This window comes from Bison bison, unplaced genomic scaffold, assembly GCF_000754665.1.
Source record: "Bison bison bison isolate TAMUID 2011002044 unplaced genomic scaffold, Bison_UMD1.0 scf7180017864166, whole genome shotgun sequence".
Lineage (NCBI taxonomy): Eukaryota > Metazoa > Chordata > Mammalia > Artiodactyla > Bovidae > Bison > Bison bison.
Window position 1 is genome coordinate 1,719,322 of NW_011494738.1, and position 25,474 is coordinate 1,744,795.

The window sequence follows — 25,474 nt, forward strand, 5'->3', positions numbered from 1 at the left end:
CGAAGCCACGGCAGCCGCTCACCTGTGCTGGATGACCTCCAGGTCTTCCAGCTTCTCTGGGATCTGCATGTTGTTGAGCCATTGCTCCTTCTCGTCAATCCAGAGCTCACAGGCATCGGCCTCGCTGAACATCTTGTACAGGGCCAGAGTGTCCTGCAGCGCCTGCTTCCGCAGCCGCGTCAGCTCGGCCACCTCCTTGTAGCGCTCCTCAATGCCCGCCAGCCGGCCCTGCACGTCGGGGGACTCGGCGTGCTCCTGGGGCAGGGCGCTGGCTTGCTCGTGCAGCGAGTCGATGGTGGGCCGGTAGTTGGTGATCTCCTCCGCCACGTCCTTGTGCTTCTTGACCAGGGACTGGGTGGAGTACTCATCGTGGCCCACGTCGTTGCTGGAGACGATCTTGAGGATGTCCAGCATCCAGGCGTCGATGTCGTCGGCATCCGCCTGGAACTGGTGCAGCAGCGAGGCCGCCTCCAGGCGCTTCTTGCGGATGGCCGAGAGCTGCTCCAGGTGGGCCCACTGCTCGCGGATGTAGGCAATCCGCTCCCGGATCTTCTCTGACCCGAAGTGCTCCTCGGCGATCATGTCTTCGCCCTCCTTGATGGCTTGCTCGAAGTGGCCACTGCGGCCGCTCATCTCATCCTCGAATGCCCGGTGCTTGCTGAGCAGGCGCATGACGCTTGTGAGGTCCTTGCCGTAGTCATCGGAGGACAGGATCTTCTCCTTCTCCCGGATCCAGCCCTCCTCCTCTGCCATCTCCCAGAAGAACTTCCAGAGGCGACGGGACTCTTCCAGGCGGGCCCGGCGCTCGGCCGCCAGCTGGCAAAGCTCTTGGTAACAGAACTCCATGTGGGCCACCCTGTCTCGGATTACCTGGGGGTCGCAGGGCTTGTAACCTGTGTAACATCAAGGCGGGCACATGGGTGTGACAGCAGTAGCATGGGCTCCCGTGCACAATAGGCAGTCAGCTACACCCCTGTTCTCGTTCCTAGGTCCCCCATTCATGCAAAGTGCAGGGCCACCTTCTAGAATCTTGATTAGTAGAGGAGGGAGGAGCAATGTTATTTTTTTCCCCCGAAGTATTATTTTCTTTTGGGTCACTCAGGAACCAAAAAACGAGGCAAACTATAAGCAAGAAGGCAGCTGCATTTAAATGTTTCTGAACATGCACAAAACCAATCCTTTCCAAACAAACTTAGAACAAATATCTGCACGACCAGGTGTGAAAGCCAAGAGAGCCATGCCAGGCAGTGGGTGTGCAGAGTGTGGTCTGGCAAAGTTCACTGCCCAACATAAGCAAGTAGCACTTGGGTACTGAAGGGAAAGATAGGTCCATTTCAGAAATGTAAGAAGGAGTTAAAAGTGTTCAGAAGGCCACCCTACAGCATCATGTTATATCCCCAACACGGCCCACTGGGAACCCACAAGTGGCTGGTACCTTTCAAGGCTGCACTACCACACATAGCTCATCCAAGTCTCTAGAGATGGGCCTCTGGTGATGAGGAGGTACTGTGGGGGTCGGTCCATCCTTACCTTCCCCGTCGGTTGCAAACTTCTGGGCAGAAGCGTTGACACCTCTCACCCGCTCTGCCTGGATGCCAATGTCTGCTTCAACCAGGGCATGCTTCTGTAACAGGTCTTCCACGCCGAGCAAGTGTTTGCCATAGTCTTGAGACAATAACAGCACCTGTACACAAGAGGCACAGAGAAGACAACCGTGAGCGCAACCTGGACTTCAGTGTCTCATAATCTGTGGACAGGATGCGAGCCAGCAGCCAAGCTGTACCGTCCCTCCAGCCACCCTCCCCGTATCATTAAAGGAAGATGATGGCAAGAAAATCAGAGCAAAACAAACCCAAGAGCAGCAGGAGAGACGTAACAAACTAATGATCATTTATGTTGAATAAGAAGTCAAACCTACACTAAAAAGTATAGAATAGGGGGGAAAAAAAGGAAGGGAGGGGGCATCAGTATGAAATAAACTGGGCCTTCAAGAAGAAACCGGTACAGTAACAACTATTCAAGAAAAGACAATAAAGGTGAAAGCTGCTTCATATCACAGTTTAAAGACATCTCCTCGAAGCTGCTGACCCCTTAACTGGATGCTCTCCTTGTCTGGTATACCTCTGTACTTACACAGCCAATGGGAAAAGGCATCAGGTGGAAAAGCTTACAGATCCCATGGACTGTAGCCTACCAGGTTCCTCCATCCATGGAATTTTCCAGGCAAGAGTACTGGAGTGGGTTGCCATTTCCTTCTCCAGGGGATCTTCCTGACCCAGGGATCAAACCCGGGTTTCCCATGTTGCAGCCAGATGCTTTACCATCTGAGCCACTAGGGAAGCTCCTTACAGACCACATCTTTAATCAAATAAGGAGAACAGGGTCAGCTCAGGTGACTATCATCCTTAGGACAACGCCCTAAGCAATGTCTCAGGTTTAAGTTTGAACAGGCTAACATTTTCTTTCATTTCTTCCATCACCCCAATTTGGGGAGAAGGGTGGTCTCATCAGACATCCTCTCCAGATGGAATTTCTACTTCACTCTTACTTATGAGGAGATCTCTGGCCCAATCTGAGTTACAAAGTGGAGGATGAATTCTAAAGTGCAAAGCACCTCTCTGCTAGATTTTATGAACATTTCTATTTTAGGTGGTTAAGATTAATGAGAACATATATGAGAACATCACAAATCTGGGACCATAAAAGGGAAAAACTAATGGTATGAAGTGACCTTGCCACCCTTGCCAGGAACAGTTCAAGAGGTAAGCACAAGACAAGGGCTTACATCCCAGGAAGGAAATCTCACAGGAGGTCAAGCTTGGAAATGAACACAGTGTGCGAGATAAAGGAGGCTTCATGGTCCTGCCTGAAAACTGCCCTACTCTGCCCTGGCTACGGGGCTGAACGCTGGAGGAGAATGGCTGGGCATGAGTGAGCTCTCATCAGGGGCCTGCATCAGAGGACAGGACAGGCAGGGCTCCTCCTGGGTCAGGAGGGAGCTGGGAACTCCATACTCAGAGCTGTCAGTAACAGAAGGGGAGCACTGGCAGACCCTCCAGCCCCCGTCCTATGATACATACATGTGTCCTACACTTAATTCTTTCTGTAACCGCATGAGGGAGACAGTAAGCACATCCTCCACTCGCAGAGGAAGGCAGGAAAGCTGTGGCACTCAAGATCTGGACTCTGGCTGTCTGGTGGCAGGGCTGCACTCTGTCCACGCTGCCTCCTGCTCTTCTATACCACCTGCCTGGGCCCTTCCCCAAAGCAGAGCCACTCATACATAGACCAATGAGACAGAGATCTGGCTCAATGCTAAAGAATTAAAACCACAGAAAATCACAATTACTGATCACCTACTATGGAATCTATCTAAATTAGATCTGAGTCACAGCAGCAGACCTTCAGCTATGGAACTGGTCCTGTTACAACTTCTCACTTCACAGCTCATTTAACATGTGAGCCAACAAGCCTTCCCATGAGTGACATGGCCCTTTGCTGGCTGTACGTGGGCGACTAGACCAGGGGCATTACTGTGTGTTGGGGGTTAGTAGGCGGGGCCCAGAAGAGAGGCCTGACTGAATGAGCTCCAGCCTGTAGGCAGGCATGTCTTTTACCTTCATTTCATCCATCCAGTCCATAATGTACAGCATTTCCTGGAATATCTTCTGCAGCCCCAGGTTCATCTCGAGGCGCTGTCTCCGGGCCCTGAGCAGCTCCAGCAGGTACTCCCAGAGCCGGATGACGTTGTCCTTCCGTGCTGTGATGCGCTTGATGTCGTGGTAGTTCTCTGCCTCCAGTTCCCTGGCCACAGCCACCACAGCCTGCACGCGCTCCTCGTATGCAGCGATGTCAGTCTCAATGGCTTCATGCTTTTTCGTGGCGGCCTCAACAGCAGGAAGGTCAAATCCAAAGTTGTCCTAAGAGATAAGGGAACAGAAAAAACAAACACAAAATTCAAAAGCCATCAGTGCGCAACCAAGAAACAGAAAATGGAAGTGGAGTCCTGAGCACACCCATTAATTTTGGGGGGTGGGGGGTCTCCAAAGTCAAACACTGACTCCAGAGTCCTGACCCCACTGGACTCTGCCTTCCCTGAGGCCCGCAGAACTGCTCATGGGCCCAGAGCAAACCAGTGACACCTCACTTTACAGAGGTGTGAGGCATGTATGCAGCACCTGACCTATGAGACTGGAGCAGGTGATGGCTTATGCTGAGCCAAGAAGAAAAGGAGCCACTGGTTTATTTCAAGGCCAGTCTAGCTGCCTTGAAGGCCAAAGGCTGGAAGAAAGGGAAAATTTTAAAAACTATACAAATATGAATGGTCACACACACCCACTAGCTCTCAACAAACTTTGTTTGAGTTACTTCCAGATCTCTGAAAAGTTAGATAAATAGTAGAAGAGAAACTGTATTGGAAATCATAAACATCCTCTCCATGGGAAGTGGATGAGATGGGATGCTGGATGTGGACAACAGCTGTCCGAAGGCCCCTGGGCGTGGCCTAGGTTCTGAGGGACACAGTTCTGGAGCAGACCTGGGACACCAGACGCTGGTTCTCGCTCAGCCAGGTCTCTCTCATAGCTGCCTTGCGGTCAAATCTGCGGGCGAGCTGTTCCAGTTTCTCCTGTCTTATGAGCTCATTTCGCAGGGCCAGTTCTCGCTCGTGTTCTGCTTTTTCCAGTCTTTCCCAGGCCTACGGAAATGAAAGAGAATGGTTTCTGGCTACGTTCAAGGAACCACTCCTAGGCTGCAGTTAACAGCCAGTGCTTCTCAAAAAGACCTAAGAACTTAAAAGGGGAATCCCATTCCCACCCTCAGTGACTCTTAGCCTTGGGGAAAAAAAAATCATTGTCTCTCAGTTGAGCCCCATGGGAATACTCTCCCCTATCTAAATTTAAAGATCCTGTGTTACATCTGGAAAACAAAACAGTGAAGATACGGAACAACGTAACTTAAGTTACAAATCTCTTAACTTTCATTGAGAGGAAGCAAAGTATCTTCAACAGCTCTCGGCATATAAAAAAGATAAACGACTTCTTCTAAGAAATCATATTATCAATCTTTCATTCACTGCACTCTGAGCCACTTATTTTTAATTCATAGATCTGAGTGTTTTTTTCTAAATCCTCACCAATTAAATTCATTCCTGTGAAATATCTTATTTCACATTATTTAACAAAGTCCTCTTAAAAGATATCTAAATGTGTACAACTGATCATGGTTCTAGATTTTTTTCAAGTTCCTGCTTAAAAATAACGAAATGAAATACTTGCAGACATAACAGGTATAGAAACAATTTTTTTGACAGCTTCCCTGACAGAAGGCGTCAAAATCCTAAGCCCTAACCTCTAGGGATTCCAGATACATAAGGTTTTGAATTCTCCTCTCTGCAATTGAAAGATGGCTGAGCCAGCAGCCTGGGACAGATGAGAGGTACACTGACTGTGGATCTGAGTAGCAAGGTAAACAGGCTAAACCTGGTTTGATAAAATCTAACATCCCCCCAAACCTCCAGTAAAGTCCCCCAAATCACCACAAGCACTCCACTGATCCTGAGCACTATCTGAGCAACGACTGTCACTCAGTAACTCGACAGGCCAGGAAGGGGTCTTCCAAGATCTCTCAGCAATCAAGACCCACTGAGAGTACCAGAAAACCTACAGGAGGCTGGGGCCCACAGAGCAGGCCAGATGGATGGGTCTTATACCTTGTTAATGTCAGAGATGAGCTTCCCCTCCCGGGGCATGTAGACCTTCTGGTTATTGGCCCTCATCTTGCTCTGAATGGTGAAAAGCAGGACTTCCAAGTTCCCCTTCTCAGTAAATCTAGGCAGAGAAAACCAGCCACAAACATTATCTACTATATTTTGTTTCTTCAAAGGGGAAAACTCATCTGCTTCTGGAGAAAAAGACACTTCATGTAGCCTCGCAATTTTAAAAGCCATTTCTCGCCATCCTGATTTATGCGAAATACGTGTGTGTTACAGAAACCACAGTTGTTGGGTACCGCAGACCTCAATATGTGCCCAATGTGGGGTTTTTCTTGCGGGTGGTTACTGTTCCTGACATTTACATTTGGGGGCACAGAGTGCTACTCTTTTGTTAATCAACTCCATCAAAATTTAGACACCAACCCTGGATGATGAACTTGCTTCACAGTTGAATGCATTCAACAAGGATTATTTCAAACAACCACCTAGTGTCACTGTCAACAGGCTGCAGGGACTTCAGCCAGGAATTTACTACTGAGTGGAGTTTTCAGAAAAAAGGAGGAATGACTCTAGTCATAATAAGCAAGAGATAAGATCCACAATGCTTATTGGGCAATTATGAATTTTTAAAATATGTGAACAATCAAACTCGGGCGGGGGGGGCAACAAAACCTGATCTGAACTGATATGAAACTATCTTTTCTTCATTCACACTTTGTGAATATTTACATGTTTTGCTACTGATACGTTAGTGGGCTTGATTATGAGTAACAGCCTCAGACTACCTGGAGGTTTATAACACACAACATATCTGCTATTTTTCTAAAATCCAGAAATGATGGAATTCTGAAAGACAGTAGGCACAAGCGCTCAGGAGAAGGAACTGGGGACCTGCACCATTTCTTAGGATTCTCATGTATCACATGTCCCAGTGGCACATTTCTACTGGAAAGGGCTCACAGTGGGTACAATTTGTAATAAATCTCAGCAACACAGACTCAGATGAAAAGAAATAGGACAGGCCACTGGGGAAAGGCATTCACTTTGAGATGAGACCATGTGAATCAGAAAAAAGGGGTCTGTGGTTGTAGGAAGGGTAATGCATTCCAATCTGCATCTTACTTGGGGGGCTTCTCCACAGTGCGGTAAGTGTTGAACGCCTGAAGCTGCTGCTGGACCCCAACGAGTGAGTTGGCAAATTTGCGATTGTTCAAAATAATGATAGTTTGTTCAATCCACTCCAGAAGGTCAGAGGCAAGGGACTCATACTTTTCAATCATTTTTTCTGTTTCAATAGCGTTGTCAAGCACCTGTAAACAAGGGTTAGAAAAATGGAAAAGCAAGATAGTATCACTACGTAAGGGGAACCTGACTGCAGCCCTCCAAGAGGCGGCACATGCTTAATGACTGGCTTTGAAATGGTTCTCCAAGACTTTGGCACTAAACTCCAAGAACCATTTGCTAATAGGCACTCAAACTGTGGCTATTATTTGTGAGCAATGACAGCTTAACTCAACTGTAATTGGTTCTGTAACCTCCCAACCCCCAGGCAAAGGGTTTAAGATCCTGAATGATTCTTGATGCCTGGGCTCCAAAATTCCTAGAGAAACAAAAAGGGCTCTATTTGGTTTGGTCATATTCCATGAATGCCTGTGGATTTTCCATTCAATTGCACTGGGAAGACAAGGTCCTCTGGTCTGAGGTGTTTTGAAATATATGGCACGGGAGCATCAGCCAAACAAAAAAATTTTAAAAGCCTTATTCTAAGGCCTTTCCAAGCATGTTAAGTAGGATTTTCACATCTATAACATCAGGCAACTCAATCAGATTTTTAATATCCAATTTTCTGGCAAGGCTGTAGGGGAGGGGTGTTTCGGGTCTGTGTGCCTGTGTGCAGCATTGCTTAGTCATGTCCAATTCTTTGCAACCCCATGGGCTACAGCCCCTGCCAGGTTCCTATGTCCATGGGGCAGAATTCTTCAGGCAAGAATTCTGGAGTGGGCTGCCAAGCCCGCCTCCAGGGGATCTTTCCAATCCAGGGATCAAACTCAGATCTCCCGCATTGCAAGAGGATTCTTCATCATCTGAGCCACAAGGGAAGCCCAAGAATACTGGAGTGGGTAGCCTATCCTTCTCCAGGGGATCTTCCCAACCCAGGTATGGAACCAGAGTCTCCCACGCTGCAGGCAGATCCTCTGCCAGCTGAGCCAGCAGGGAAGCCCTGGGTGTGAGACCCCCTGTACTTTCTTCCTCAGTATTTCAGCCACCACCCCCACCTCCTGCTCCTCTTTGGGATGGCAGGTTTCTGCCCACTGCCCTGCCATTGCTGAACTTCATCAAGAACTCCCAGCACCTCAGTGTCTGAGGCATGGTGGCGACACATTTAGACACAAACCTTCAATACGTCTCACAACTTACAGGACTGGTGTGAGCTCACCTTTCCAATTCGTTTTCCTTCAACAGCCAAGGCCTTCATCTTTGAGAAGTAGTGGTAGTAAGTCACCACGTAAGTGATAATAGACTTCTCATCAGGATGGTCCACACTGATATCTGTAACCCAGAGAAGATTCTGTTCAGTGCTCTGCTCACTGCATTGCCACCCAGGCAACAGGAACAACCCAGAAGAGCTGCTCAATACTCAACAGGCCCGTGCCTTCATTTTTGGGGGGCTTGAAAGTTCTGCCATCAGAGTGCTGATTGTAAGGCTAACTAACGAAGATGAAACCACCTCACCGCCTCTTTTATTATATGAACATTCAAAACTGCCTCCTATTGCCAATAAAAACATAAAAATCTTTTTTTTGTTCTTTTTTTTTTTTTTTCTTAGACAAAAATCTTAAAAGACCTGATTCTTTCTCTCAAGAATCCTAGGCCACTGAGATGATGAAATACACACAAACTACTACATGGAAATGAATAACATAGTTAGAATTGAGTCAGATAACTCAGCGATGTGGGTACTACCCAGACACACCATGTTCACCTCCCCTACCCCCAGGTTGCTCTGTGCTTCTTATTTTGGCCAATGGCACCAGAGTTTTTCCCAGTCACTAAGCCTATGGACATCTTTATCTCCTTGTTACTCACATTTAGTCAGTCACCAGGGCTGAGACCAAAGGATTCTATTCACAGAATCTACTGTCACTCTCAGGTCAGACTCTCACGGTCACATAGCCCGACCTGAAGCAATGGCTTCCTCAATGGGTCTCCCTGCTACTCAATTCCCTTTACACACTGCACCCAGCTGATGTTCCAGACGCAGAGCTGTGAGCATACTTCCTCTAAGCCCAAACTACTTAAAAAGTGCCCTGCAGTCTGAAAAATAAGTCCCGAAGTCCTCTACAACTTCCCGTAACTTTCCTTCCCTCCCTCCTTCCTTTCATCCATCCATCAAATATTTATCAAGCTTCCTCTAAGTGGCAAGCACCATTCTAGACATTTCTCACTCTATAGCCTACTAGTTCTTCTAAGGCGCCATAGATCCGAACCAAATTGAACTATTCACCAACACCACCCCAGCAATTTCCAATATTCCTTCCACTTTCAACTTCCCTTTTCCTGAAAGAGCCTTCCCTTCCCCCATCACATTCTTCCTATCCTCTAGGTCCAGTTTAGAAACTAACATTCCCTCACAGTCATTTCTAGCTGGAATGACTGTCTCCTCTGTCCTCTAAAGGACTTTGTTTATACTCTGCTTTCTGTCAGGCTCTATGATTACTTATGCACATTTCATTAGTCTTGTAAGACTGAGTGCCACTCTGCCCCTGCCCTCCTAACATGCTGTATATATAGAGAGTGAGTGGTCAATAAGTATTTATTGAGGGATGGAGCAAATGAATGAAGGTGGCCAGTCTTTGGGGTATGGCAATGATGGAAGTACTCAGTTCAGGATACACCGAGGAGAGAACACATGGAACGCTCTTTGCTGACACAGTGGGCTCTTTTCTCAATGTGCATTCACTTGTGCACCTCCACTGCTGCCAGGAGGATAGAAGTGGATAGGGTTGTTTCTCTTAAAGACAAGACCACCGGGGCACAGGGTGGGAAAGCTCCCTGCCCAGGATCACTGAGGCAGCCAATAGAAGAGGGGGCCACAGCTACTCTTCCCACTCCAGGGCCCCCGTGACCAACTCCTGTGTCTGGCTCTGTCAATGTGGGCCCCACGGAGTCAGAACTGGAGGAAGGTCAGGGAAAAAGTGCCGGCCCTGGCCCTGTGTATAATTTAATAAACACAAAATGGGAAATGACTGGGAAGGAGTGAGCAGGCAAGACCTTTTTAAACTTGTTTACAATTGTATTTAAACGGATGCTCTCTGGGACACTGGGCAACTAACAATAGCTAGGGACAAATAATAATCAAGATCAAAACCACAGGATGAATGACAGCAACTGCTTTTTTTAGCTCCTTGTCTTCAAATGACCTGGGGAACATCAATCCCCTTTTCATAGTGGGTGGTGATTAGAAAGATCAACTAATGAGCAAGTTATTAAATTTTTTATCACAGTGATTTCAAAAAAAGATTGTTTATCTCAGCATCTATGGCTCAGGGAGGATGTCTTTCCACAGTAAGGCAGGGGTTAAGTACAAAGATTTATCACAGCCAAAGGAATTTTAGTTTTGTGTTTATATTGAGAAATCACTTAACGGGCTGGCACAAAGATAATTTTATCTCAGCTTCCTGCAGTAAACCTATCAGGGAATCTGATGCACTGGAAAATAGCAAGAAGCCTGCCTGGCAGCCTCATGACCTCGATCTGCCCTTGGGGAGTTTAACTTCCTGTTCTATATTTGTAAGAACTTTAAACTTTCACTCACAAACAGCTTTTTCTCAGTATCTGCTCACAGCTGAGAGCATCTAAAAAGCTCCATCCCTACAAACAAATCCTTTTGCATTTTGAATACTTCTCCAAACGAGAAAACATTATGATAGCTCATGTTAAGATGAAGCCTACAATTAGGATTTTGTTAATAAAGGAGTTACAGCCCATTGGATTGCCCCACACAGGTCTGCTCTGTGTCGTCCACAGTCAGTCTCTGAGGTTCTGCTGCAGGGATCTGTGGGGCAGAGAGAGGCTGGTTCTGTGCAGAGTAAGGTGCTGTGCCACCAAGCAGCGGGCCACAAGGAGGGACTGCGTGTTACTCTTTCTGCCACCCACAGGCTCCTGGTGCACTGTCCTCATTTAAGTTCTTCTTACCCAGAAGCAAATACTGCGCAGTCTGCTAAGGAGGCTCCTAAACCTTCCTGCCCTCAGGCCAAACCACGCTCTTGCCCCAGTGGGCCGACTATCAGTCAACCAACAAGTGCGGAGAGCCTGCTCACGCCCTCTTCCTTAAACACAGAGGCTAAGCACCTATGGTGACTCCCCACTGCCTACTGAATAACCTCGAAAAACTGTTACCTGATGGGCCCCCACTCATCTTTCTGGTTGTATTTTTCCTACTGCTAAGCTAATACTACCCGCAATGAACTGTTAGTCCCCTGTTATACCTTCCTCTTTCTTGGTTCCTCTGCTCATATAAATCCCTCTGCCTACCATGACCTCTCCTTTGGAACATGTTTAAATCATACTCACCTTTCAAAGCCTTTTCAGGTATAATCCTTTACACAAATCCTCAAGTAATTCATAGACCAACATTAAGCTCCTCTTCCTTAGATAATTCCCAAAGCACACGGTGCCCGTAAACAAACCAACATGAAGCAGATTTTTTATTTACTCCTCTTACCCCTCGACTCCTTACCTTCGGGGTCCAAGAGTTTAGTGAGGCCAAGGTGTTGCTCTGCCAGGTTAAAGGCGTTCTGCAGATTGTAGTGTGCATTGGATTTCTTTAGTTTGTCAAAATCTATCAAGTCAGGCCTGTGGAGAACAACAGTGGAACATAACAGAAACCGCAGCTTGAAAACACGCCATGAGACCAATGGTGTCCACTTAGGAGTAAAAACCTAGATATTATTTAATCATCAAACAATGAAACCCAAGTTTTGAATAAACAACCTCAAAGTTTATTAAGAGAACTGAAGAGAATTGGCAGACTCGTTTCCTTTGTTTGGGACACTTTACACACTCTCTCCCACTCTCAAGTAGAAGGCAGGGATTTCCACCGTGGTGCAAATCTAAGGCAACGAATGTGAAGATGGAACATCACCCCGGTTGGCTATAAAAGGGTGTCAACATTCTCCCCCCATGTGGTCAGCGTGACCGCGAAGGACTCACCGGTGTTTGTGTATCAGTGCATTGAAGGCCATGCCATCCCTCCAGCTGGTTGTGAAATTGTGAATATTGACGTTGGGGTACCTAAGAAACACAACACAAGGTAATTACCAAATAAAGTTCTGTGTTTTGCTAAATGCAGTGTTTAAAGAAAAGCCTGTTGGTACTGAGAAAATGTGAGACAGTAACGAAATAAAGACACTGAAGACAATCAAGCTGAAGCTAAGATTGCCTAAACTTCTGCTTGTTGAAAAATAAAAACAAACACATATTCACATGGCTTTCTTGGTAACTTCGACCTGTGATCTGTGTCCTCGATTGAAAACACCACGCTTACTGAGAAAAAGGCAACCCTGACTAGATGCCTCCAAGGCTTCCTTGCTTCACTGGCTTTCCATGCCCCCAGCGCAGCTATGAGAAGCCTGCAAACACGATACCTGAGTGCACACATCACTTAGGGAGAGGAAGTAGCTGGGGTTACCTGTTCAAACACTCAGCTTTCCTTCTTCCTTATATCACTGAACTGGATGAAGTTTCATAAATCAAGTACCTTCCTGAAACACTTCCCTATAATGCTTACCAATAATCAATCAGCTACTGTACACTATATTGATTATTAATAACTTTTTATCCGTGGCTGATTAAAAGTTCATTCCTCACTTGATCCCCTTACTAAGCCTTACACTCTTTATGGTTTCCACAGTTATCACTGACTGATCATGCCCATTACAGTTACAACTGTCTTCCATGTAGCCCTGACCTACAAGATTAACCTGGGGGACTTCCCCGGTGGCCCAAGGGTTAGGACTTTGTCTTCCAATTCAGGGGATGTGGGTTTGATCCCTGCATCCCTGATCAGTTGGGGAGCTAAGATCTCAGATGCCTCATGGCCAGAAACTCAGAACATAAACAACAAAAGAAATATGGTAACAAATTCAATAGAAACTAAAAAAAAAAAAAATCAACCTGGGACAAAACCAGTTCTCAGTTAGTACTTGGGAGCTTCAACAGTTTCAGTGAGCAATAAACAAGATGCAGTTCTCTAAGAAATATCTTCACTGAAATTTCAATGAAAGACTAAAAGGCAGGCAAACTCAGATAACATACAGAGATTAAGTTTGTACATTACATTTGTCCACTTAAGTTTACTGCACAAAACTTCCCAAAGCACAGAACTTAGAGGAGAAAGCCCACAACTTTTACAAATACCATGGATGAGATTTTTAAACACAGTTTCAGGGTTTTAAAATTCAAGATAAAATTCTCTCTGGAACTTCCTTAATAATCAAACAGAAGAAAAATGATTGTGCAGATGACAGGTCCAGAATATAAATCAACTCATTCCGTCCCAGGACCTAGCTGAAATGTCAACGTCTCAACCGCTTACAAGTTAACAAGACATCTCAGTGGAAGCAGTGGAAAAGATACTTGTCAACACCGATCAAGTGATGACTCTGCTAAAACTGAGTCTGGGGAGAAGCAGCCCCTAAATCCCAGGTTCATGCTCACCCAGCTGTCTTCATCTGGCACCACAAGAGCAAAGCATCCTTGGCAGATTTCTTCTCTTTGTTGTCTTCAGTTTCTACACTGATATCCTGGATCTAAGGTTTACAGAGAAATATTAGACGAACAGATATGTCAGGTCTGCATATACATAATGAGTAAACTTTAGGTCAACACCTAGCCTTGCAGAATGTCTACTCTGAGGATCAATGAAAACTGCTTTCTGAAGCCAGGGTTCCCCCTTCTTGGAAATAACGACCAGAACTAGGTTCTGTACTTTGCACAAAGAGTAAAGTGAAGACTAGTTACCTGCCATGACTTCCTAGAACCTATCAGGGGTCATTTCTACTCCCAGCATAGCCCATCTTTCTCAACCACAGGCTAGAATGGTGGCTGGTATGGTACACTTTGAATCCCAGCATACTCTATGAAAATACTGTTTTTGCACAACCAAAAATTTCCCACACCAGAGTCAGTGAGTCCTTTGTTGATGAGGACTGTGTATGCACCATTTCCTGAAAACTGACCCAAACTCTCAGAGAAACAGTGCCCTTAAATGCTGTGCTTCCATGCTCTGTGCTACATGGTCTGAATATTTGTGCTCCCAACTCTCATTAATTCTTATGCTCAAACCCTAATCCCCTCAAAAAAGTGATTATGAAGAGGTAGGGACTTTGGGAGTCCTGGGCCTCATGAATGGGATGCGTGCTTTATAAAAGAGGCTCCAGAGAGCTTCCTAGAGCCCTCCACCAAGTGAGGACACAAAGAGAAGTCTGTGACCTATAAGTGGGCTGTCCTTTGACCTTGCTGGTACTCTAGTCCCAGACTTCCAGCCTCCAGAACCGTAAACAATAAATGTCTATTGCTTGGAAGCCACCCAGCCTGAGGCACTCTGTTTAGCAACCTGAACGGACTAAGACAGCCTATATTCGTAAGGTACTCATAGTCTGCTGAATCTCAACAGGACGTAGAGCCTGGTCTACTAGGACCAAAGTCAGACTTCCTAGGTTTGAATCCAGGTTCCCTCACATACTTCGTGTCCTTGAGTGAGTTCCTCGGCTTCCCCACTGAGGAGTGGCTATCTCAGGGCACTGCTGTGCACTTGAAGAAATGCAAAATATGGAGAGCTGGGCTCTTAGTAAGGAAACCTACATGTCAGCTCTTTGGATCACGGGCTGCCTACCAGTTATGTGATTTTTAGACAAATGCTCTGAATGCTCTTCTGTCTTCAGTTTTCTTGACTATACTAATAAAATGTGGAACGGAGTGCAGGAAAATGGTCTCAGCCTAGAAGGCCATCCATTCTCTCTCAGTTCTAACCATTCCAAGTTTTCCAGTCCTGGCCCCTGTCAAAGGTCTTTCCATCTAATCTAGAAACATACCCCAGAATTCTTTTTAGGAAAAAGAGGTAGGAAGAGGATAAAACAGAGACATGTGTAAGATTAAAAAGTTAGAAACTTTCAACTAGGAAAAACACCTAGAAATTGAAATTATTACGCTTCTAAAAAAATTCTCCAAGAGAAGTCTTGAGTTTGCATAAATTCTAAACTACAAAGAGTATGCAAGAGTAACCCTCGCTCAAGGGGTAAAACGCAGACTTACTAGGAAAGCAGGTGGAATTTTACACATTAACCTCCATGAGCTTTCCTCTATTTCAGGAATGGAATCTGTTTTCAGACTTGGTCATTCAGAAACAGAACCTACCCTTCTGAAATGAAGACATCTCCCTATGTGGACTAAGCAAACTCAAAGACCTTTATTCCAGTTTCTCACATCATCTTTTACTCTCTTTTAAAGGGAAAGCAGCATAAAACCTGTCAGTCACCATTGGTATTTAATGCACACCTGATACACACATCAGGGCTGGCCACACCTTGGGGGCTCCTGGACACATACACACACACACACACACACACACACACACACAGGTAATATAAGACGAGATTGTACATTCAGGAGCTGGGGGGTGGTGGGGAGAGAGGTCTCTGCAAATACGTGGGGAAGCCTCACAGAGGAGGCAGAATGTTAGCTAGGCCTTGGCTGGGGAGGAGTCAGTAAGTGTTTGCAGAACAGGGGATGGATTGATAAAACTGCTTCAGGAGGCAGGGGCATGGCAGACACCAATCCCCACAGGCCGCGCAGTGACATAAGCCTGTGTTTCTTTCCTTAGAGGAAAGGGAGAAAGTACGTATTGGCATTTACAGGTTTAAGCACAGAAAAAGGCAAGCTGGCCAGAAATTAATTAGTCAGTGACTCAACCCAATTCACAACCCAAGGGCTGTGGGCACCAACCTGCTGTCAAGGGAGGCCATTGTCAGGATGCCCTTCCACGCTCTGATTACAGGCCAAAGGCAAGAGAAACAGAACTTCTTACTCCAGGGAATTGAGGCAAGGCCCAAGGAGGGCCTGCTCAGTTCACCTCTGTTGGCCTAAGGCCAAGAGCAGTGATCAGTGAATTTAATGGTGTTCACTCTATTTTCAAATCATTCAGGAACCAAACAACAGAAACCTATAGAAGAGTTCTGTTTGCAAAATAAAGTCACTCCATTAATAATGTCATCTTCAACAATGGTTCCTGGCCTCAGTTCAGTTCCGTTCAGACCCATTTAATCAGAAGCACTGGGGGCTGGAACCTGGGAACCTGAGTAAAAAGCCTTCCCAAGAAGTCAGATGATCTATCGGTCCAGGCTTAGGAACCCCCCATTCAGGTTCTGAACAGCTCTGGTTTAGACCCCTAGCCTCCTTCCACATACCCACCCACACCACTAAGCTATAGCCCAATCCCAAGGGAAGCGAGAAGGAAAGCGACGGGTTAGAGGGTGATTTCAGCATTTTAGTAAGAATATAAAGGGAGGCATGCGGTCGCAAAGAGTCGGACACGACTGAGCGACTGAACTGAACTGAAATGAACTGAATAATGTGATTTCTGTTGTGGCTCTTTGTTGGTGAGCTTTTTATTTACCTAGGGAAGAAAAAATCAATCAAGCATCATCAGAGGGGCTTAACGAAGAGGGAAGACACAGAAAACAGACTCTGAGAAGAGAGAACTGTTAGAACTTTTGTTTGCAAAGTAACCTGATGCTAGGTAAGAAGCGTTTCCTGCGTTTCAGATTTTAATTGAAAAGCAGAAGCATGAAGCAACAGCCTGGAGAAAGAACCAGTCATCAGGCCGGAGGTGCCACACAGACAGGAAAGGCTGAGCTCTCTCCTTAGGGGTCAGAAGCAAGCGTGGCAGCCCTGACTGGCCTCGTGATCCTTGCAAGGCTCCTCCCTCCCCTCACAAAGTGAAGCAAATTGACAGAATGACCTTGAGAGTGTTTCTATACTTATAACCTTACCCCTGGGTATAACAAACCCATAAAATCGTCAGTTCAAACGAGCATAAGGCTTCTGCACACTCCCCTGAAAACTGCTTCCTTACACCCAAAGGAGAATGAGAAGGTGAAAACAGAACCCACACAGATGTCACAATCCTATGCAGCTTAGCCTAAAATATTCTGCAACGCATACCATGATCTGTTGAAGTTCAGATAGTCTACCAGTAGTAACCTAGCGTTGACCACACCTATACACCTCTGCTCCTGAAAGCTGAGTAGCAGACACCAGTGGTGGGCTGAGACTAGGCCCAGAAACCCCCTTAACTGCCAAGAGAGTCGAGACTTTCAGGAGCAGCAAAACTGAGGGAGGAGATAGCAGCTGCCACATGCCCAGAGGGCAGCCAAATGTGATGTGCAGCACACCTGACTCTGAGATGCCATTTCCACCTGGTCCTTCTGGTCGCCCTGGAAGGGGAGCCCAGTTTTGCAGGGATGCTCACACTCGGCAGGGAGGCCCGGTGGCCAGGCTGAGTCCCTTACCTGGAAGCGCAGGATGATGGTCCAGATGAGGCCGAGGGTCAGCCGGTGGTTTCCATCCACGATGTCGTGGGACCCCATGTTCTCAAGATGGACTCTCTGCTCCTTCAGGAACTGAAGGGCCTTGTCCACATTCTCCAGACAGTGGATGCGCATTCGTCCCTTGGTGGGTTTAGGCTAAAACAGAAGAGCAGAAGGTAGAAACAGATCATCCAGGAGGGCAGAAATCAGCTCAGAGCTACAGTCCAGAGAGTTCACATAGGCCCATTCACGCAGTGCTCTCCAACCCACACCAAAATGTTAAAAAAATATATGTTCATTCAGTATTTATCTAATACTAAGAAAGAGAAAAAGAGAAGTTTACTTAAGGGATGGTAACCGATCACCCTTCAGAGGTTTGTTTTATCATGGAAGCGACATAATTTACGTGAGCATGGAAGCTGGAAGTTCAGAGAAAAAGGAGCCCAATTTTCACAAAGAATTTCATAGCTAGCACTGCCATCCATGGAATTTTTGCAGATGCATGGCAGAACACCGCTGAGGATTTTCTGGCTGCTTTAAATGTAAAAATAGGTTTGCCACCTGCTGGTTTGGGTTGTTTCCTTAAGTTTGCTCAAAATGAGAAAGGGAGGACATGCTATAAAATCAGGAGAATTTTCAAGTGGTGGTTTGTGAGGATGATGGAGGGGGTTGAGTAAAAGGGTGTGACTTGCTGAAAAGTTAAAGGAAAGAAAATACAACAGTGGTCTAATTGGAATGCCCCAAAATGTCTGTTCCTTTTATTTAGTTATATTAAAATCCAAAAAAGGCCCTTTCAAGGTGAATATTTTAAATAAACAAAGCAATATATAAAGATACACACTCAAAAATCTTCAATGGGTCACTATCACCTCCTGTGTGTCTAGAGCAAGCTCACGCTTCCACTGCCTGGCTCCACCCTTCCTACCCCTCTTTTCACCCATAACTCCCCCCTCTATGGAAGCTGCACCTCGAGCTGATCTCACAAGCCCACAAAGCTGCCACCAGGTTGCACATACCCATCCTGGCTCAGAGATGTCCCTGATCTGGCTGCCATCCTCTCTCCCGAGACATCTCATCATACCCCACCCACCTTTCGAGGTTCAGGTCAAGGCACATCTTTCCTGCTAGAAGTCATTTCCAACCACTTCAACTGTCACAGGACCCCCTTCCCCCCAAACCCATGCATTTATGGTCTGGACCACAGGGTTCAGGAACTCATCACATATCTTACATTTTTGCTGTTACTCACATGTACTGTTACTACTTTTAACCCGACTACTGGCTTGGGAGCATGGACTATGCTTTATACTCACAACTTACATTCCTGGAATGTCAGGAATGCTAGGATCCGTGATTCATGTTAGGTCAAGTGACAGCGGCACAGCAAATCAAGCTATCTGGGAGGTAAGAAAAAGGTCTGATCTCAGATGTCCATAAAAAGGGGTGGACTCCATCTAAGGTTCCTACAGTGAGCCCCCGTTCTCCTCCTGTCAAGGTGGACAACTGAGGTTCCTGCTGAAACTGGACCGAAGTCGAGGGGTGTGGACTCACTGCCTCCAAGAAAGCGTGTGAATTCTGGGGGGAGGGCTCCTGGCATTCTTCAGGGCTGTTCTGAGGCCTCTTCCTCTTCGTGGCCTGTGCCCTGACCAGCGAGCCCATGACCACACAGTGCAGATTGGGCCTGGAGTTGCAGAGTGGCAAGGATGCAAATGTTGTGCTAACTGTGGCAGATAGTCTCCCAAGTCCGCCTCTGACTGGCCAGAAAAGGTTTCATATAGTCTCCCAAGTCCGCCTCTGACTGGCCAGAAAAGGTTTCATCCTAACTCATTGTGAGAGAAACAGTGTGGGTGGAATTAGCGTTTGTAAAGTCAACTTGTGTACACGTCAAGTGAAAGTGTTCATCACTCAGCCCGTGTCTGACTTTGTGACCCCATGGACTGCAGCCCACCAGGCTCCTCTGTCCATGTGATTCATCAGGCAAGAAGACTGGAGTGGGTCACCATGCCCTCCTCAAGGGGATCTTCCCAACCCAAGGATCGAACCCACGTCTCCCACATTGCAGGCAGATTCTTTAGGGTCTGAGCCACCAAGATCAGGACTCCCAAAACAGAGGTCGCCCACATGACAAACTTAAGTCAGCCTGCACTGGAGAGAAAGGCCTGTCAAGGAGCCTGAACACAAAGGGTCACTCTCTTAGACAGAGAGCTCCACCACTGCTTGTGAGGCAGCACTGCCCCATCCATGGACTATGTCCCCTTGAATAAAAGACATCAAACTCTCTACCACACCGTTTTAGTTCTGTCATCTGACAGAATCTGAGCAGCAAGATAGGGAATACGTTGGGGGCTGTCAGGACCTTCTCAGGCTGCTCCAGGCCTAACTACAGTTCTTTCTGACCTGATCCTGAAGAACAACCTCAAACACGCAGGAGACCCCTCAAGCCTCTGTTCTCTCCTACAAAATCCCAGTGGACTGCGTGTTCATTTCCATATGAATATGGGGTGCAGGGGTGTGGGAGGTACGGGAGGGGTCCAAATGCTTTCCTGCAGATTGGAAAAGTGTCAAGTGGCAGGGACCCCGCACTGATGCTGACTGGCCATGCCAGGTGGGGGCTGAGGATGGTTCACCCTGACCCAAATGCAACACAGGTTCCTGTTAACACCAGCCATCAGAAACACTACTGCATGGAACACAAGGGAAGGAACTGAAATAAAGATGGCAGAGAAACCTCTTTGGTTGGGTAAATGATTAGACTTCTTAGTTAAAAAACAAACCTCACCCATTTCCAAAAGTCGAGCAAATGGAAAACTTTCAGGAGACCCCTCACCCCACTTTGGTTTTATTTTTTTGCAATTCTTCCAAAAATCAAACCAAGATTTGGGCAGGGGTTGATACTCTGCTTTTCTCTCTCTAAAGTTGTTTTATTTTTAATTTTCCTACTGCTCCTGGCCATTACATCTTTTAAAACATGAAACACGAACAAACCAGATCCATGAATATGCTTCTGCTGGGCAATTCAGTATAGATGCTGCTGCTCTTGTTAAAATATCCACAATTTAAGTTACAGTTTCTCCACTTTCTAGCAAATTGGCACCTTGTTTCTCAACTTTTACCTCTAACATGAGGATAATATCGGTAATAATCTCAAACAGCTGCTCCATAAATGAAATGGTGAACTAATCATTATGGTGTTCTCAAATCCACAAAATGGATCTACAAACAGAGGCACCTCAAGGATTTTCCTCCCAACAATTCTTCTTAAAGTTGTTGGGGGGGGCGGGGGGAGCATGCCCCACCTGAATTTCAAATTGTTTAGAAATAACACACTTCTCTGTAGACAAACAAGAAATGTTCAGGGTCTAGATAGAACTCTCCCACTGAGAGCCAGAGAAGTTGATACACATCAGTTGAAAGACAAATTTAATACCAGATTGGAATGTGCCCCCAAACAGTGGTAATGATATTATTCTTCTAATCCTGACACCCTAAATGGTACTCTACAGGAATAAAAGGAAATGGTGGTAGAGAAAACTTATGACTAGCTGGTATCTGGAGGGAAGAGGAGATGGAAGGAGGGAGGGGCAAGGATGCGAAGATACCCAAACCTCGACACTTGGGGTGTCTAGACATAGTAAGACCTCTGCAATTCAAAGCGTATTAGGAAACAAGGTTAGAAAGCATGATTTACAGAGATAGCTTAAATATTACTATTATGCTGTGCAGCTAGTAATTCAAGCTAGGTTAACTGTTAGGCAGTGAAAGTTGCTTCATCGCCTCACTGCACCTCTCTCCATGTTTTTCAAACACTTTCCCACATTTCATCTTAATTGAAACTCACTCAGCTTCAGTGGCACATGAATCTCCTTTAAACCAAAAGAACAAACCAGATGTGGCAAGGTTAGATGATACAGGAGGAGAAGTAGGAATTAAGACTAAAACTCAAGAATAGCAACTCCTAAGATGTGTTCAGAGACGGTCTCTGAAGTGTTTTGATGCTTTAAATGGTATTTGGGCAGGTTTAGGGAGAATCATCACAGGGAATTAATTTAGAAGGGTTAATAATGATTGCACAGACCTACACGCAGAAACATATATTAGGTCATGAAAACAGCAAAGCTCTCAATATCTAACAATTCTTAGCTGCCATTTTCTGGGCGACTGGGTTAACCTGTTAGGTGGTTTCTATCTTATCACATTTAATCTTCACACTAACACTACACAGTAATAACAATTATTATTCTTGTCATTGTACAGATGAGAACACATCTGTTTAGAGGGGTGAGGTGATGGCATGGCTGGCTGGTGTGGTGAGCTGGGATTCCATAATGTGCCCCCTTCAGGCTACACCGGGAACCAAGTGCAGTACAAACACATTAGTATGTGAAAGGAAATAACGAGGCTTGGGTCCCGATCTGGCAGACAGTTTTCCTTTTTTTTTCCAGAAGAGCTATTTTTATTTTATTCAACTTCCACCTTCTCAAAAGAAAGAAGAGATAACAATGGAGAAAACTGAACACAAAGGATCTGGGGGAGGGGCGCATCTCTCAGTAATAAACACTTTCTGAAGCCTCACCCCAAGAATGGCTCTTTCTGCCAGGAAGAGAAACCTTCCCTGTCTTGTCTCCATTAATTATTGTCAAATTCCCAGTGTGACTAAGGTCCGTTCCCACAGCAACATGCACATTTCTGTCTTCTGCTGTCCTTTCTGATGGGGCAGTTTGAGATGCCATGAATGTGGAGTCAAGGATCAATACCAGACTCGCGTGCAACTCAAACAAAGGGGGGTGCGCTGCAGGCCTGGGTTCCTCTGAGGAAATGCCTGTATTTATGGCTCCTCCTTTAAATCCTAACAAGGGTTCCTGCTCTTCCACACCAGGGCCGTGTTCCTCTGCTTTGTGGTCACGTTTCCTGTTTCCCTTCCTTAGTCCCTTCTGGTCCCAAATCTTTATCAACCACAGCTCCAATCCATCTGGGCTGGCTCCAGACCCATCATCTTTCCAGCTCCAAAAGAGTGGGAATGACAGGGCTAAGTAACCAACCTCCAGCAACTGACAAGGTAATTTTAACTGCTTAGTAGAACAGCCAGTTCAAGCCCCGCCCCTCAGAAGTGGGGTGGTCCTGGGCAAATTCGCCTTAGAAAGGGAAAAGGGAGCTGGATGGCCCCTCCAGGTTCATGGTGGACTCAGCCTTGAGTTTAGACCAATTACACGCTGTGGGGCATCTGGGTTTGTAGAACGGTGGAGTGATTACAATGGCAGGGTTTTTGTCAGAGCCTAGAGATGGGAAGGAAATGGCAACCCACTCCAGTGTTCTTGCCTGGAGAATCCCAGGGACGGGGGAGCCTGGAGGGCTGCCATCTATGGGGTCGCACAGAGTCGGACACGACTGAAGCGACTTAGCAGCAGCAGCAGAGATGGGAAAGACAAAGCAAACGTTTCCTGGAGCTATTTTTAGCCTCCATGAATAGAGGAGGATGACTTGAAGGAGGACTCCTGGCAGGGGATTTTGGGAGGACCCAGGGGAGCTGGGCCACTCTTCCACCCTGCTAAGCCCCGCTCCCTCTGACTTTTCTCCATGTGTCCAGAGCCACCTTGAAGCCACCTGGAGCAATAGATCTCCAGGGCTGCAGGGAGACAGAAAGCCAATCCTGGGAGCTGGGAGAAGCTGACTGCCGAACACCAGCTGGATGGCTTTGCTGGTTGCTTACTGTTACAGCATCTGTGAAATCAAGGGATCTAGCTTTGGGGCCCCTAGTCCCTTCCAGCTATAAACACAGTCTGTAAGCTGGAGGGGAAACGACTCACTAGCACACAAAGCAAATTCTAAAGTGCCTGCTCATCTCTCATTCAGGTGTAGAAGAAATAGAGAAAAAGACACTACAGGTCAGTGTGCCAGAGTGACGGAGACTTGCTTATGTCTTTGCCTTTTAATCAAAAATCAATGCTTGCTACACACATATGCATGCCTCTACTTAATACAGAGAGGAGGACGGAAACACTAATTCCAAAATCTCGTCTGATACAACAGTCAAACTTATTTCACATTAAGTCCCCAAACACCTCCCTACACATCACACTCTTCAGTTTTAAGAAGAGTATAAAATGATTCTTGTCCAATTAAAATTAAAGGGGAAACAACATACCGCATCTCATTAATTCCTGCCCATTTCCTTCCTGGTGGGGACCCATTCCCCAGGACAATCTTCTCCTTCAGTAGGGCTCAATGAGAAATGAGGGGCCCAACATACAGGAGAGTGGCTGGAATCTAAGTTATATTCCTCAGTGGTGATACTGCTTCTTCTCTAAAGTGTAAGTTGTCCACTTCATTAGACTGAGAATTAAACAGATTATGTGTATAACAGCAAACACTGAAAGTGACTGACTGTCATCACTCCTTCTGAAAGCAAACTCCACTTTAGCCAGGATGCTCTCCCTACACCAGCTTCCTCCTGACGGCCACCCCAAGTGCTCTCTTCACTCTTCCTCACGCTGACACACGGCCCCTCTATTCTATGGCCATCCACACCTGAGCCTCTCCTCTTGAATCCAGTTGCAACCCCACCCAATGGGTAGGGTTTCTTGACACTCCATCCAGAAGGCCCACTTCCTCTTCTGAACTCTAGTGCTTTGGGGCCATTCTTTCAGCTTTTTATCACATGGTATTACTATTACCTGTTACTATTAGTTCATTTTTTGTATTTGTGCAATTAGACCTGAATTTAACAGGGACATTCTTCTCTGGCTGGTTGTTAGAACAAAAGCAAATGCTCCCTCACAAGAGATATAAAAAACAGGCAGGTTCTGTGGCCAGTCCATAAAATCCCATCTCTACAACAATACATGCCAGCACGGCTCTCCTAACAAAGATTTTATATAAAATGCACTCAGGGTAGTTCAACATGGGATTTATTTAAGGCTTAGCAAATCTCACGGTAAGTCTATCTTCTCCACCTAGTTCAGCCTGTTTTGGAAGTAACGGTGGTTAAAAAAAAAAAAAAAAAAAAATCCTGTTTTTGTTGCTTTGTCTTCTTTGAGACTGATTAACAGAATAAGAAGACAGAATATTAGGAAAATAACAGGACAGCAGAAATCAGTGATACCTGTTATTGGTAATGGTGGGAGCTGCGGGAGAGTAGAGGTGTTCAGAAAACCTTGTCCTCTCGGTCAGAGAAGAGGGCTCAGTCTGGCAGGAGCAAGGCAGGAAACCATCTCACACAGAACCAGTCTTCACGCTGAGGCCCACAGAGGGAAGGGGGCACAGGCCAGCTTCTAACTTGGATGAGGACCTGTGGGCTCTACTTCACTCCCAAAGTCCAGAGGCCTCAGTCCTTCCAAATATCAGTGGGTCATGCAACCCTAACCCTTCATGTCCCATTTCTAATCTGGCTTTGGGACCTGCAACTAATGGCAAAGTGACCAGCACAGTTCTGTGCTCACCGCTTCTATCTGGTCGGTTGACGCCAAAGTCAAAGGCGGTCTATATTCTTTTGGGGGGCCTTCTTTATATTTTATCTTTCTGTTTCATATTAGGGTACAGCTGATAAACAATGCTGTGATAGTTTCAGATGAACAGTGAAGGGACTCAGCCATACATATCCATGTATCCATTCTCCCCCAAATACCCCTCCTATCCAGGCTGCCACATAACACTGAGCAGAGTTCCATGTGCTATACAGGAGGTCCTTGTTGGTTATCCATTTAAAATACAGCGGTGTGTACATGTCCGTCCCAAACTCCCTAACTGTCCCTTCTCCCTGACAACCATAAGTTAGTTTTCTAAGTCTGTGAGTCTCCTTCTATTTTGTAAGTTCATTTGTACCATTTCCTTTCAGATTCCTTATATAAGGGATGTCATAGGATATTCCTCCTTCTCTGTCTGACTGACTTCACTCAGTATGACACTCTCCAGGTCCATCCATGTTGCTGCAAACGGCATTATTTCATCCTTTATAATGGGATGAGTAATATTCCATTGTATATATGTAAGAGGCGGTCTATATTCTTTCTGGAACTTTAAAGTCAGATATTTATGAAGTTATAGTCCATGGTAATTTCAGAGTAACACACTGGAAAGGAACGGTTTTGTCATCAACCCAATCCCAGTCTGCAGCAGTGTCCGGGCTCAGCCTCAGAGATTCCTCACTGCCTCATGAGCTAACACACCTTGAGGCAAA

At 46.1% G+C, this 25,474-nt stretch overlaps 1 protein-coding gene across 2 annotated transcripts in view; it reads right to left on the reverse strand.

Annotated features, from left to right (window-relative positions):
* The window catches only part of SPTBN1 (spectrin, beta, non-erythrocytic 1), a 147,114-nt gene that overhangs the window by 40,229 nt on the left and 81,411 nt on the right, over nt 1-25,474 (reverse strand). For both annotated transcript variants that reach the window (XM_010841679.1, XM_010841680.1), the window contains exons 3-13: nt 17,284-17,457; nt 13,433-13,524; nt 11,927-12,007; nt 11,454-11,569; nt 8,151-8,263; nt 6,836-7,023; nt 5,711-5,828; nt 4,538-4,696; nt 3,618-3,920; nt 1,531-1,684; nt 23-893 (exon numbers count right to left, since the gene is read on the reverse strand). In XM_010841679.1, the coding sequence (XP_010839981.1) occupies nt 23-893; nt 1,531-1,684; nt 3,618-3,920; nt 4,538-4,696; nt 5,711-5,828; nt 6,836-7,023; nt 8,151-8,263; nt 11,454-11,569; nt 11,927-12,007; nt 13,433-13,524; nt 17,284-17,457 (2,369 nt within the window). The remainder of the gene's footprint in view (nt 1-22; nt 894-1,530; nt 1,685-3,617; nt 3,921-4,537; nt 4,697-5,710; nt 5,829-6,835; nt 7,024-8,150; nt 8,264-11,453; nt 11,570-11,926; nt 12,008-13,432; nt 13,525-17,283; nt 17,458-25,474) is intronic.